This window comes from Oncorhynchus mykiss, chromosome 1 (genome assembly GCF_057628025.1).
Source record: "Oncorhynchus mykiss isolate SJ-2025 chromosome 1, ASM5762802v1, whole genome shotgun sequence".
NCBI classification, from domain to species: Eukaryota; Metazoa; Chordata; class Actinopteri; order Salmoniformes; family Salmonidae; genus Oncorhynchus; species Oncorhynchus mykiss.
In genome coordinates, this window is record NC_143022.1 from 59992483 (window position 1) to 60008531 (window position 16049).

The 16049-nt window shown below is 41.8% G+C and overlaps 1 protein-coding gene across 4 annotated transcripts in view; it reads right to left on the reverse strand.

Annotated features, from left to right (window-relative positions):
* The window catches only part of smoc2 (SPARC related modular calcium binding 2), a 76912-nt gene that overhangs the window by 23229 nt on the left and 37634 nt on the right, over positions 1-16049 (reverse strand). For 2 of the 4 annotated variants that reach the window (XM_021605723.3, XM_021605716.3), the window contains exons 8-10: positions 10641-10827; positions 10438-10494; positions 9439-9521 (exon numbers count right to left, since the gene is read on the reverse strand). In XM_021605723.3, the coding sequence (XP_021461398.1) occupies positions 9439-9521; positions 10438-10494; positions 10641-10827 (327 nt within the window). The remainder of the gene's footprint in view (positions 1-9438; positions 9522-10437; positions 10495-10640; positions 10828-16049) is intronic. The other 2 variants (XM_021605735.3, XM_021605727.3) reach the window with 1 other exon arrangement.

The window sequence follows — 16049 nt, forward strand, 5'->3', positions numbered from 1 at the left end:
AAGGTGCAACAGTGCCTCTTCCACCTCAGGAGGCTGAAGAAATTTGGCCTGTCACCGAAAACCCTGACAAACTTTTACAGATGCACAATCGAGAGCATCCTGTCGGGCTGTATCACAGCCTGGTATGACAACTACAACGCCCTCAACTGCAAGGCTCTCCAGATCCCACTTCCTGGATGGATTTTCCTCAGGTCTTCGCCTGCCATATCAGTTCTGTTATACTCACAGACAATATTTTAACAGTTTTGGAAACTTTAGAGTGTTTCCACATCTACCAATTATATGCATATCCTAGCTTCTGGGCCTGAGTAACAGGCAGTTTACTTTGGGCACGCTTCTCATCCAGATGTCGAAATACTGCCCCCAAGCCATAAGTTAAGCAAGTTTTTATTCCTGAATTTATTTATGCTTGCATAACAAAGGGGTTGAATACTTATTGACTCAACACTTTTCATTTTTATTTATTTGTAAATATTTCAAAACACATATTTCCATTTTGACATTACAGGGTATTGTGTGTAGACAAGTGACATTTTTTTTGGGGAAATTTTATCCGTTTTAAATTCAGGCTGTAACACAACAAAATGTGGAAAAAGACAAGGGGTGTGAATACTTTCTTAAGGCACTGTATATTTTAAAAATAGAGAAATCATGTTTTTGACTGCACTGGGTCTTTAAAACTGTAACATTTTCTTTAGTCCCCATGACAAAATGTGTAGAATTGCAGAAAATGAACTCTAAACTAAAATCTCCCCACCATTATGAGGGGGGCCAATAAAATGTTTGCCCGTGAGGTGGGGCGCCCACTAACCATATCTTCCTTAGGGCCCCCAAAATGCTAGAGCCGGCTCTGATTCCAAACAAAAGAACATGAAAAAATGTACTAAACTCGTAAATGATGGTTATGAAATAAACCAAAACTTGTTTCTCACAAGTGTAGCATGTTGTGAACTCTGTAAACAAAGTTTCCACTCAAAGAAGGAGAACGGTAAATTACTGTAGGCTAATTATTACATGCGTTAATTAACGAAAACAATCCAAGATGGCGTAGCAGTTAGGCGTCTTTGTCTTCGTCTTGTAGTGTCCCGTGTATATATATTTTTTCCTCGCATATATTTTGTATATGTTTTAAAAATATTTTTGTACCCTCAACTCCAACATACTCTCCTGCAACATGCCTCCCCAATGTGGTATGGATCTGCTGTTTTCTTTACTTTAGAACTGGAACCCCCAACAGAAGCTAGTCAGCTAACTAGCTACTAGCCACTGCTAGTCAGCTAACTAGCTACTAGCCACTGCTAGCGGTCATCAGCTAACCTTTAGCCCGGACAACTCCTGCCAGTCAGCGCAACGCGATTCAACCCAGAGCATACCGGACTCTGTACAGCGCGATTCAACCCATAGCATACCAGCGCAATTCAACCCAGAGCTCTGAACCTTTTCACCTGGATCATCGCAGCTAGCTAGCTGCTACCCGAGTGGCTACTCCTGGCTAATGTCTCTGCCCCGAAGTAAGAGCCAATTAGCCTGGAGCTAGCCTATGCTAGGCCCATCTCCCGGCTAGCTGAAGAGGTTACTCCTTGGGCTACAATAACAATACCTATTTTGCCAATTGGCCTGGACCCCTCTTACTGCCGATACGCAGCCCCGCCGATCCTTCCCGACTGGACTACCGATGTAAACCGCCTGAGGGGGTTTTCAACAAGCTCCTCCATCGCGACGTCCCCTGAATGCCCATCTGCTAGCCTGCTATCTGCTGCCTGCTAGCTGTCTAGAGCATATCGGACTGTCAGCTGAAGAGGTCCATCAGCCAATTTTCTTGGGCTACAATACCTATTTTGCCAATTGGCCTGGACCCTTTTACTACACGGAGCCCTGCTGGTCCATCACAACTGGTCTGACGACGTAACTGCCCGAGGGGGCTACAACTGACTCTTCCATCACGACGTCCCCCTAAGGACCTTCTGATAGCCTGCTAGCCCGGCCCTCTAGCTGTCTGAATTGCCGTGTCTCCAGCCCGCCTAGCTACTCACAAGACTCCATGATCACTCGGCTATGCATGCCTCTCCCTAATGTCAATATGCCTTGTCCATTGTTGTTTTGGTTATTGATTATTGTCTTATTTCACTGTAGAGCCTCCAGCCCTGCTCAATATGCCTTAGCTAACCCTTTTGTTCCACCTCCCACACATGCGGTGACCTCACCTGGTTTAAATGATGTCTCTAGAGACAATACCTCTCTCATCGTCACTCAATGCCTAGGTTTACCTCTACTGTATTCACATCCTACCATACCCTTGTCTGTACATTATGCCTTGAATCTATTCTTCTGTGCCGAGAAACCTGCTCATTTTACTCTCTGTTCCGAGCGCACAAGATGACCAGTTCTTATAGTCTTTAGCCATACCCTTATCCTACTCCTCCTCTGATCCACCTCTACGCAGACAACACCATTCTGTATACTTCTGGCCCTTCTTTGGACACTGTGTTAACAAATCTCCAGACGAGATTCAATGCCAATGACTTGTGGACAACTACAAATACCTAGGTGTCTGGTTAGACTGTAAACTCTCCTTGCAGACTCACATTAAGCATCTCCAATCCAAAATTAAATCTAGAATCAACTTCCTATTTCGCAATAAAGCATCCTTCACTCATGCTGCCAAACATAGCCAAAGTCAAGAATCGGTTTTACGAGGCTATGTCATTTACAAAATAGCCTCCAACACTCTACTCAGCAAATTGGATGCAGTCTATCACAGTGCCATCCGTTTTGTCACCAAAGCCGTTTTGTCAGCTACCCACATGTACGACGTGTATGCTCTCATTGGCTAGCCCTCACTTCATTTTGTTGCCAAACCCACTGGCTCCAGGTCATCTATAAGTTTTTGCTATGTAAAGCCCCGCCTTATCTCAGCTCACTGGTCACTATAGCAGCACCAACCAGCAGGTATATTTCACTGGTCATCCCCAAAGCCAATTCCTCATTTGGCCACCTTTCCTTCCAGTTCTCTATGGCCAATGACTGGAACAAATTGCAAAAATCACTGAAGCTGGAGACTCATATCTCCCTCACTAACTTTAAGCACCAGCTGTCAGAGCTGCTCACAGATCACTGCACCTGTACATAGCCCATCTGTAAATAGCCCATCCATCTACCTCATCCCCATACTGTTTTTTTTCTTCTCCTTTGCACCCCAGTATCTCTACTTGCACATTCACCTTCTGCACATCTATCACTCCAGTGTTTAATTGCTATATTGTAACTATTTTGCCACTATAGCCTATTTATTGCCTTACCCCCTTATCTTACCTCATTTGCACACACTGGATATAGACTTTTCTATTGTGTTATTGACTGTATGTTTGTTTATTCCATGTGTAACTCTGGGTTGGTGTTTGTGTCGCACTGCTATGCTTTATCTTGGCCAGGTCACCGTTGTAAATGAGAATGTGTTCTCAACTAGCCTACCTGATTAAATAAAGTTGAAATAAATAAAATGTAAAAACGTAACTAAATTATGGGGATTAATGGTACATTTACCAGGCCTACTTTTGACACGTAATGGAGAATTTACAAAAATAAACAATCAGAGGGCAAATAATTCACACAATGAAGGTGCAAGAATTAGAGGGAGACAGCTAAGCGCATTCTGGACTGCTGAGTGTATGCATTCTGGAGAGAGATTTGCCATATTTTAGCTACACACCCCTCCCATTCTTGTCTCAACATTTTAAATTATACTCAAGACACTATCTTCACACATATTTTAGATGCTTTTCACTGACAGCCGCAACTCAATACTCAGCTACAGTAGGTCTTTTGCCATGTGTGCTGCCAAATTGCCGATTGCAGGCTTCCCAAATAGGCATAGGCCTACATGATTGTGATTTTAAATATTCCACAGCTAATTTTTTAAATAAGCTAATGATTAAGTCATGCTCTCTGGTGAAATATTTTGAATAATTGTATTTCGACTGAAGTAATTATATAACTTTGGAAAAACATCAATTTACTTTAGGGCAAGCCAGCATCCGAACAGTGTGCTGTGCACCCGCCAACTATCCTTTCTAATTCACAAGTGGCTGAAATCAGAAATCTGTATGTAATGCCGAAATGCTCATATCTCCACCGTTACAATGGGAGTAGTTGTTCCAAAGGTGGGAAGGAAGGCGGCAAGCTTAGGGTTGCATATTAAGCTTGTAGAAACGCATTGGGCGTATTCTGGACACATTTTGGTGTGTGAGCCCTCTCACTTCGCCTCTACCTCTCTGCTGAAACTATCTCACCTGAGAAAGCAGAAAGCATCCGAGTGAGTGAAACAGAGCCCCTCTGTCTATATGTAGCCCATGTATCAGAGGCTGTCTGGTTTTGAGAATATTATATTTATTATTTTTTATTTGTTTCTGCCTGCTGCCTGGAGTGTGAATAAGAATGTAAGCTGTTTTCAAGGCAGACGTCTTTTAACACAGTTGTGAAAGCAGTGTCAATCGGCTTTCCTAAAAGCGCCTTATTAAACCAGATCAGTAGATTATGCCATTTTTCCTGCTTCATTGTAGACCTAAAGCTGCCCAACGCTAAACACACTACTGACCAAGATCCCTTGGTCTGAATCTTACACACTATTAAAATGGCTGTCATCCCATTAGAGGCTGGGTTTACAGATGAATTGAAGGGATAGTTCACCCAAATTCAAAACATTTCATATGTTTTTCCTTACCCTTTAAGCAGTCTTTAGACAAGAAGAGACAGCAATCCATGATTTGGTTTTGTTTACCTGGCTGCTCTCGTCAAATGCTAACTTTGGTTTTTAGACTAAAATGCTGAAGGTGACTGAAACTAAAGGTGACAAAACTAAAGCATAGATTTATCCAAAGACTACTTACAGAGTAAGGTAACCAATATGAAATTGGTGTAATTTCCTGTCAAGTATCAACAATATTTTCCTGTAGCCAACTCAACTTACTTTTGGTAGCAATTTCATATGGGAAACACTGAATATTTTCACCGCAGATACTTTAACTTCAATATAATCTGTACTGAATGGCATTCCTGTACTAAAAAACAACCAAGAGTCCCTCTTGGGATTTCCCCTGCCCACACCTATCTATCCCTGTCGTCCATCCATCTTCCACTAACTAACTATCCATGGTATCCCCCATACTTCCTGTCCTTCATTATCTTTCCCTCTCTCACACATACAGTTTCACTTCCATCCTCAACTGGCGATTCCTGTCACAGGCCTATTTCACATCTCTCCCTGTTAGTCCCTGATTACATATCTCACTAATTAGCATATGTCTCCTCTCTATCACACACAAACACACACACAATGTGAGGGGTTGTGGGAAATATCAAGCCAGCCTGCGTCAAGCATTTCATGGATAAACACTAATGATGTCAACAAAGACACACACAGGCACTGTGTTTCTGCCCCTTGTGTTGGGATCAGCAGACAGGGTAAACTGCTGTGAAACCAACATGGTCTCATTAGAATGTCAAAATAGTCATATCTAACCATTACGTTGTAATATGTCACCTAAACTGACATATTACTTATATTACTTACATGTTACTTATAGTAACCAGGTTTCCATCCAACCATTTCATGCGGATGCAAAAAAACAGCAATTTTGGCTGTGAAATTTCCCAAATGTTGACTAAACAGAATACTCTAGACAAGTTACGATAATTTTTTTGTTGGTTAAATAGAAAGTCATAATTGAGGTTGAAACGCATCATGTCGAATTAAACTTGGAGTCACGAGATGATATATTACGTTCTACCACAACCACAATGTGGAAAAGAATTTAAAGGCAGATGAAATAAGTTATGATGAACTTCATAATTTATTTCATAAGTTTATAACTTATGGTGGTTAAGTGCACAGTGATTAGCTTCATGCAAAATTACATCGGTAGAGTAAAATGGGATGGAAACATATTGAACTTCGTTTTTTTATTCGGTACACAGAAACTTTAAGCGCAAAAGTGCTTTCATGTGCACTACGTCATCACACAACTTTTTATCAGCGGGAAATCTGGTGGGATAATGCACATATAATTTCTTATGGACTTTAGAACATTTGCATGAAAATCTTTCGCCAATTGTATGGAAACCTAGCTAGTGATCATCTTTAAACCTTATAGTGACATTCATTATATTTTATTTAGAGTGACATTTTATTTACAGTGCCTTGCAAAAGTATTCAGACCTCTTGGATTTCTTCACATTTTGTTGTGTTTCAAAGTGAGATTCAAATGGTTTAATTGACATTTTTTGGTCAACAATTTACACAAAATAGGTCAAAGTGGATTTTTTTATTTTTATTACTAAAATGTAGTTGTTGCATAAGTATTCAGCCCCTTTTTGTTTAGGCAAGCCTAAATTAGTTCCAGAATAACATTTGGCTTAACGAATAACGTAATAAGCTGGACTCACTCTGTGTGAAATAATAGGGGATCATGTGATTTTCGAATGACTTACCCTTCCTCTGTTCCCCATAGATACAACATCTGTAAGGTCCCTCAGTCAAGTATTGAATTTCAAGCACAGATTCTAAAGCCTCATAAAGATTGGTAGATCGGTAAAGATAGCAAATCAGACACAGAATATATCTTTAAGCATGGCCAAGTTAATAATTTTGCTGTGGGTTGTTTGGGACCCATTTTCAATGTTTACTAAAATAAAAATTATACAATTCATAATTTTTTCAACCTGAGACTCATTGGCCTTGGCTCATTTTCTGTGAAGAACATGTAAAAGAAAATGTTTTTATTGAATGCACACTGTGCACCCCCCTACACATTTACATGACATATGTCGTGTTCGGGTCCACTGGTCCCGAGGGTAATAAAAGTGTGGAAAAGTGTGTGTGTGTAGGTGAAAACAAGTAAAAATTAAACAAAGGTTTGCTGTGTGCCTTCAGTCTGTCTTCCTCCTCTCTGGGCTTGCTGTTTCAACATAGCACCAAGAACCTGTCTGTCTCCCTGCCTGTCTGCCTGTCTCCAGCTTTTCACGCACTCTTTACCCTTTGTAGTGTGTGAACCTGCACAATGTTATTACAATACATGATTTGTATGACAATACATTACACTTTTTTACTTCGCACAAGCTGGGACTGCAACTCCTTAAGAGGAAGCTGACGATGGCAGGAACAGTACGAAAAAACAAGCCAGAGCTCCCACCTCAGCTGTTGAATACACGGAACAGGCCTATCAATTCCTCTAAGTTTGTGTTCATGGCTGACACGTCCCTAGTGTCCTACATGCCAAAGAAAGACAAAAATGTGGTACTCATGAGTACGCTCCATAGGAATGGGAGAATCTGTAGCTAGGAACATCAAAAGCCAGAAAAGGAGAGGTGGATAATTTAGACAAGCTGGTGACTGTCTACAGCTGTAAAATAACAACCCCACACTGGCCACTTGTGATATTCTTCAACATCTTGGACATCTCGGCATAAAATGCGTTTGTCATCTGGATGGCGTTGAACCCAGATTGGAACAGAGGGAAGCTCCAGAGGAGATAGCTCTTTCATAGTGGAGCTGGAAAAGGTATTGGTAAGACCTCAAATCCAGAGGTAACATATCCCAAGGACCCCAGATTGTGCAGCCATCGTGAGGGGGATTCAGGAGGAGGATGCTGGTGCCACATCCGCCCGACGCACAGAACCAACAACTTCAATACCAGAAGTAAGTGTGAGCGATGTTGTTGCATGTGTGTGTGTGTGTCTGACTCTCCTACCTTGGCCTGCTGTAACTATATATGTGAGTGAGTGAGATGTTAAAAAAAATTCCCGAACTAAGCAACAAGAAGTGTGTGGACCCATGAAGGACAGGGAGACACAGTACACATGCATCAAGTGCAAGAAATACGTTTGCAACACACACACATTAAAACTCTGTGGTGTGTAGACCAGCCTTCATTTGTATTCAATGGGTCTCATTTATCATTTCCATAAAATACCTTATGTAGAATGGGTCCTTCCGATTTGTTCAGTTCAAAGCAATAAACATTAATAGTGATGATAAATCTTGTTTAATTTATATTTGTTCAAGATAAACGTGATTTAATCCACACATGTCTGGATTTTGTTTTAAACTAATAGCACTTTTATTTATACATGTGATCTAGATGAGGTAAATAGCTAATATGAACCATGTATGTTGTCTATATTCCTCGTAATTGATATAAGCCAACATCTAAGTATTAAGTATTTTTATGTAAATTGTTACTGTTGTATTGTTTTAAAAACCCAATCATGTTGTGGGTCCATCAGACGCGCAAACATTGGGTGAATAACAAAAACATGAACTCCACACAAGGGTTAAATCACCCAGACACATCAAAGATACAGTCATCCTTCTGAACTGACCTGCAGGACAGGAATTCAACTGCTTAGGGTGTGTTACCATGAGGCAATTGGTGATTTTAAAACATTCAATGACTGTGATGGGAGAACTGAGGATGGATGAACAATATTGTAGTTACTCCACAATAATGACCTAAATGACAGAGTGAAAAGAAGAATACAAATATACAAAATTAAAATATTCCAAAACATGCATCTTGTATGCAACAAGGTACTAAATGAATACTGAAGAAACAAAAACACAGCAAAGGAATACATTTTTTGGCCTAATGCAAAGCCTTATGTTTGGAACAAATCCAACACAACACATCACTGAGTAATTGCCTCCTTATTTTCAAACATGGTGGTGCCTGCGTCATGGTATGGGTATCCTTGTTATCTGCAAATACTGGGGAGTTTTTCAGGATCAAAATAAATGGTATGAAGCTAAGCACAGGCAAAATCCTAGAGAAAAACCTGCTTCCGTCTGCTTTACACCAGAGACTGGGAGAGGAATTCACCTTTCAGTAGGACAATAAACTACAACACAAAGCCAAATCTACACTGGAGTTGCTTACCAAGAAGACAGTGAATGTTCCTGAGTTGCCAAATTACAGTCTTGACTTAAATCTGCTTGAAAATCTATGGCAAGACTTGACAATTGCTGTCTATCCATGATCCCCAACATATTGACAGAGCTTAAAGAATTTTGAAAATAATATTACATAATCCAGTTGTTCAAAGCTTATAGACACCCAAGAAGACTTTCAGCAGTAATCAATGCCAAATCTGTTTCTAACATCTATTGACTCAGGGAGCTGAATACTTACGCAACAACTATATTTTAGTTATTTAATTTCTATTAATCTTCTTACACTTTCACATAGTCTTTTCGTGTAGATTGTTAAACATTTAAACAATTGTATTTTTTTGTTATCTTATTTTCTAACACAATAAAATATCATATAGAATAAAATATATTAGTTATAGGTCACATAGCATAGAGACAAGTTGGTTAGGATTAAGATTCCACAATGTGTTCCGGAGAGGAAAGAGACCATGTAGACTTCATCTACCCAGACCCACCTTGAAGATGTCTGCTTCTGTAATGGTCCTTTGGTTTGGTGGGATGGGCTCTGGCGTTGCCGTCACACTTTGGTTGCTCATATCTGTGACACAATGTAAAGAACTATTAATGTTGTTCAGTTCACTCTTATGGTTAAATTAACAATGCTATAATTCATCCCCCATCTCCCCATGCAATCAAATGTCAGCAGTTTAAAGTCCCACTTAATCTAGAAATATTACTGTGGCTAAATACTTTCAGAGAGAGAGAGAGAGAGAGAGAGAGAGAGAGAGAGAGAGAGAGAGAGAGAGAGAGAGAGAGAGAGAGAGAGAGAGAGAGAGAGAGAGAGAGAGAGAGAGAGAGAGAGAGAGAGAGAGAGAGAGAGAGAGAGAGAGAGAGAGAGAGAGAGAGAGAGAGAGAGAGAGAGAGAGAGAGAGAGAGAGAGAGAGAGAGAGAGAGAGAGAGAGAGAGAGAGAGAGAGAGAGAGAGAGAGAGAGAGAGAGAGAGAGAGAGAGAGAGAGAGAGAGAGAGAGAGAGAGAGAGAGAGAGAGAGAGAGAGAGAGAGAGAGAGAGAGAGAGAGAGAGAGAGAGAGAGAGAGAGAGAGAGAGAAAGAATATTGTGTGTGAGATAGAGGGAAACAGAGAGCGTGGGACACAGGGATGTCTTTCATGCCCTCCCTTGGAAAACGCTAGAGAGCGAAGCCCCGATTGCCACTGCTGTGCCATGCGTCCTGGCCAAGAACAGACTAATGCGCTGTCTGGCGCCCTGCCTGGGGCCTTGTTAATCCGATACCTAGCTCTGCATCATTCCCCCCCGCTCATTATAACTGTACCCGCACGCATGTCCCTTCTTTGCCAGCCTCGCCGACCCCTGAACCCCACACTCAACCTCACCAACCGCTCAATCACACACACAGCAGTGCCCGTGATGGACCGCTTAGCTACTGGTGACTGGCACTCAGTTTAATGTGTGATTGGACTCTATAGGAAATGTGGATGTGAGGGCATTCTGTATGTACCTGCATGTACGTTGGTATGTAGTTGCATCTGTACACTTGGAAGCTTCAGGACGTACACTATACAAAGCAGGACACAAAGCAGGGTACCCAATAAGACGATATATCGATATCCTACTGTAATACAGGTTGAAAACTTCCATCTCCAGCCCCCAGTCAGGTGTATTGTAGCTGTACTGTCAAAGTGGGCAGTGCCAGTCTCTCACCTGGTGGAGGTGCCAGGAATGGGCCGCCCTGTGTCCACCAGCACACACCAGCAGTACCCAGTGGACGGGTGACACTGGACAGGTTTGTAGAGGCCCCCTTGGGCACAGTCGGGCACGAACACCGCCTCGTTCTTGTGCTGCCGTGCTTCCTCCTGGGCTGACTGCTGCTCCTGGTCACATGACGAGGCTGAGGGGTCAGGGGTAAGAGGATGAGCAGCGAGAACAGATCAGAACATCTCAAGTCAGCGCAGTGAAGATGGTCCACCTTGGTATATAGACACTCAAACACAGTACACCCGGAGAAGATTCATTTAACTTCTTATGGCTTGGGGGCAGTATTTCGACGTCTGGATGAGAAGCGTGCCCATAGTAAACTGCCTGTTACTCAGGCCCAGAAGCTAGTATATGCATATAATTGGTAGATGTGGATAGAAAACACTGTTAAAATAATGTCTGTGAGTATAACAGAACTGATATGGCAGCTGAAAACCTGAGGAAAATCCATCCCAGAAGTGGGATTTTGTTGATGTGGGTATTTTCAATTGAATACCTATAGAGTGTCTAATGGGTTAGGACCCAGATTGCAGTTCCTATGGCTTCCACTAGATGTCAACAGTCTTTAGACATTGTTTCAGACTTGTTTTCCCGGAAAATGAAAAACAGTGGACTGTAGAATCATGCAGTGCTGGTTTGCGCGCGTGACCGAGTGTGCCCCCCTCGTTGTTTTTCCTTTCTATTGAATACGCTATTGTCCGGTTAAAATGTTATCGATTATTTAGACAATTGACAAACTGAGGATTCATTCTAAACATCATTTGACATGTCTCTACGAACTTTACCGGTACTATTAGGATGTATTCGTCTGCATGTTTTGACCGCCTTTGAGTAATTCCTTTACTTGGTTGTAAAATGTTTGTATGCTTTTGTAAGCCTGGCGCTGTCCTCAGATAGTCACATGGTATGCATTCGCCGTAAAGCCTTTTTGAAATCTGACAAAGCGGCAAGAAGTTAATCTTTAAGCCGATGTGTAACACTTGTATTTTTTATGAATGTTTATTATGACTATTTCTGTATTTTGTATTTGGCGCTCTGCAGTTTCACCGGATGTTGTCGAGGTTGGTCGCTAGCGGAACGCCTGTGCCAGAAAGGTTAAACACACCATTGTTGTATTTAAGCCCTGACCCGATATAACTGACGTTTGGACTTGGTTTCTTTTCTTTTGACATACCTTCCCATCCCTATCCATATTCTGCATCAGACCCTAGACCCACACAGAGGATGAACCAGAAGGTAGCAGTTGTAAATAAAGTGTACATGCAGTATTTTGATTTGTATTGTTGTTATTTCTCACATTATTACATACTGCCAAAAATAACTTTTGGATATTAGATCAACGGTCACTCACCAGCATTTCAACCGGAAATCTGACTTTCTGAATTGGAACCTTTATTTGTACCATCCGAGGCATTTCCACTCATCCCAGGGGCTGCTGCAAGACGCCGGCGACGGAGAAGAGGAATAATGGAGTGGGCTTTTATTCCAACTCAGGAGGCGTGTATGCTATCCACCGCTTCCGAGTATATTACTTGCTGATGTTCAGTCTCTGGACAATAAAGTAGACGAGCTCAGGGCGAGGATCTTTTTCCAGAGAGGCATTAGGGACCATAACATACTCAGTTTCGTGGAATCATAGCTCTCAACGGATATACTACCCCCGTCCATACAGCCAGCTGGGTTCTCCATACATCGAGCGGACAGGAAGAAAGACGGAGGTGTATTTCATGATTAACTACTCATGGTGTGATTGTGATAAGATACAGGAACTCAAGTCCTTTTGTTCTCTCGATCTGGAATACCTCACAATCAAATGCCGACCACATTACCTCCTGAGATCATTATTTTTGGTCCTCGTCATGGCTGTGTATATTCCCCCTCAAGCCGACACCACAATGGCTCTCAAGGAACTACATTGGACTTTGTGCCAACTGGAAACTGCATATCTTGAGGTCGCATTTATTGTAGCTGGGAAATTTAATAAAGCATATCTGAAGAACCACTACCAAAGTATTTCCAACACATCGCCTGCCCTACTCGCTCAATAAAAATAATTTACCATTGCTACTCCCCCTTCCAGGGTGGCTACAAGGCCCTCCCCTGCCCTCCCTTCAGCAAATCAGATCACACCTCCATTGCGCCTCCTTTTCTATAGACAGAAACTTAAACAGTAAGTACTCGTGGTAACGTCGGTCTGACCAATCGGAATCTATGTTTCAAGATTGTTTTGATCACCCGGACTGGGATATGTTCCGGGTTGCCACTGAGATTGACATTGACGTATACACTGACTCGGTGGCTGAGATCATCAGGAAGTGCATAGAGGATGTTGTTCCCACTGTTAAGAAAGAACTTACCCAAAACCAAAAGGCGTGTTAACCCTTGCAAAGGCTGCAGGCCCAGACGGCATTCCTAACCGTGTCCTCAGAGCATGCGCAGACCTGCTGGCTGGACTGTTTATGGACATTTTCAATCTCTCCCTATCCCAGTCTGTTGACCTCACTTGCTTCAAGATGTCCACCATTCTTTTAGGGATGGGCATTTTACCTTTTTTGACTGTTCGAGTACTTGCATGCTTTTTTAGAGTACTCGATCTCTCAAATAAAATAAAATAAAAAGCTATCTTCAGAAAATTGCACATTTATCAATATGCCAACAGCGAGCAACAATGCCTAATTTATCATAACCATTACAGAAAACACATACTAATTGCTAAATTGACCCATATATATATATAGTCAGTCAATTTATAAAACAAGTGCCATTTAAGATGTATTTATTGAAAACTGTAAACTGGTTAACATTGTGGAACACAGTCTTCAAAAAGGTAGTAACCTCAGCAGTGTGGCGTTTACTTGTAGAAGCTTTCGCTGTGCAATGGAATAGCCTTGTTTTGTTAATTTTGCAGACAAGACCCCTTATTTCCCGAGCCCTGATCACAGTAAAGACACCTATTTTCTAGTAAAAAAACATGTAATATATCAAAATAAAATAGAACAGAATAGTGCAAAGCCATTCGTGTCTCGTGTCTGGAACAATTACTCTTAGAGTGATAATGTGAAATAGGCTCAATTTGGCAAGGGTTACAAACCAAAATCAAACGAAAGTCTTCCTTTTGATAAGCATATTGAGTTTCTTATGCCTGTTCCTTCTACATTGAACACTGCATGGGGATTAATTATGGCCAAGACATCAGTTTGGGGAGTAGGCCTAGGCTTAATGATTCTGATGAAAATACGCTCTTTGTCTTCATCAAACTAATATCTTTTTCCATATTTTCAGTGTGGAACCTGTCTATGTTTAGTCGGGTAATAGTTTGGGCTAACCAATTCTAAATGCCGCTAGCAGGTCGTAGGATCGTCACTAACATTAGTTAGTTAACACAAACACAAAGTCATAAACCCTGTTTATGCCTGTTTCTACAAGTTTGCTTCTTAAAAATCAGATTTTAAACCTAACCCTGACCTGAACCACACTGTTAGCCTTATGCCTAACCTTAAATTAAGACCAAAAAGCACGTTTTTTTTTCATGTATTTTTATGATATAGCCAATTTTGACTTTGTGAAAATTTTGACTAGTACCAGTACCCTAAACAACTAATGACAAATGTTCCAAATCTACAGTTCATTGTTGGAAACACATATATCCATACTTCAGTCAACCAGTCCATTTAGAATTTGTGATAAAATTGTCATCATTTGGCAAGGAATGTAGCTTGTGTTTCCCATCAGTTGGATACGTTTTTATAGGCTTTTATTTCTGTAGGCGTACAGGGAGCAGTCGGAACACAATTGAGTGAGTAGTGAGACATGGAGGGGAAAGGGAATTAAGTGAGCGGAACTGTGTGATGCTTGGCTTGGTTTATTTTGTTGTTGTGTCCCTGAAATGCACATGTACAAATGGAACACTAGAGTCAAAGCAAATTAACCTTGTCTTCAATACAAAATTTAGACCAAATAGTTTTACAGTATTAGAAAAAAAAATCTCTGGTTACAGATCGAGTTGAGGTCAGTTCGAGTACTCAAGTACTTACTCATGCCCTTCCCTACATTGTTCCTGTACCTAAGAAAGCACAGGCAACTAAACTAAATTACAAATCGACCCGTAGCACACACTTCTGTCATCATGAAGAGCTTTAAGAGGCTCGTTAAGGATATAAGGATCCACGCACACCTCCACCTTACCCAACAACCTAGACCCACTACAATTAGCAAAACACCCCAACAGATCCACGGATGATGCAATAACCATTGTACTGTACACTGCCCTATCCCATCAGGACAAGAGGAATACCTATGTAAGAATTATGTTCATTGACTACAGCTCAGCCTTCAACATCATAGTGTCCTCCAAGCTCATCACTAACCTTGGGGCCCTGGGTCGGAACCCCACCCTATGCTACTGGGTCCTGGACTTCCTGGCAGGTCGACACCGGGTGGAGGCTACAACACCTATGCTGATCCTCAACACGGGGGCCCCACAAGGGTGTGTGCTCAGCCCCCTCCTGTACTGCCTGTTCACCCATGGCTGCTTGGCCACGCACGTCTCCAACGCAATCATAAAGTCTGCAGACGACAACAGTGGTAAGCCTGATTACCAACAAGGATGAGACAGCCTAAAGGGAGGAGGTGAGGGCCCTGTCAGAGTGGTGCCAAGAAAATAACCTCTCCCTGAATATCAACAAAACAAAGGAGTTGAGCCTGGAATTTAGGAGACAGCAGAGGGAGCACACCCCCTCTACATCAACAAGGTCTCAGTGGATAGGGTGAAAAGCTTCAAGTTCCTCGGTGTGCACATCACTGACAACCTGAAATGGTCCATCCACACAGACAGTGCAGTGAAGAAGGCGCAACAGCGCCTCTTCAACCTCAGGAGGCTGAATAAATTTGTCTTGACACCTTAGGCCCTCACAAACTTCTACAAATGCACCATTGAGAGCATCCTGTCAGGCTGTATCACCACCTGGTACTGCAATTGCAGCATCCGGAATCAAAAGGCTCTCCAGACTCTGACATTGCTCATCTAATATGTCTTAATTTGGGCGATTTACGTGTATTGTTTTGTATTGTAAGGTATTACTGCACTCTTGGCGCTAGGAACACAAGCATTTTGCTTCACCTGCAAAATATGTGTATGTGACCAATACAATTTTATGTTATTTTTTTAAAGGAGAGGAAAATAAGCAATGGAGGAGGAGGAGGAGGATGAGTGTTCGGAGACAGTGTGTGCAGACTGCTTTATCAGCCCCCCACTGCACTGTTTACCGGCATTAAAGGGCTAATGACTGAACAGAGTTCCCTGTGCTCAAGTTAAGTAAATATTTACACACACACACACATTTTCCCAGAGAGAAA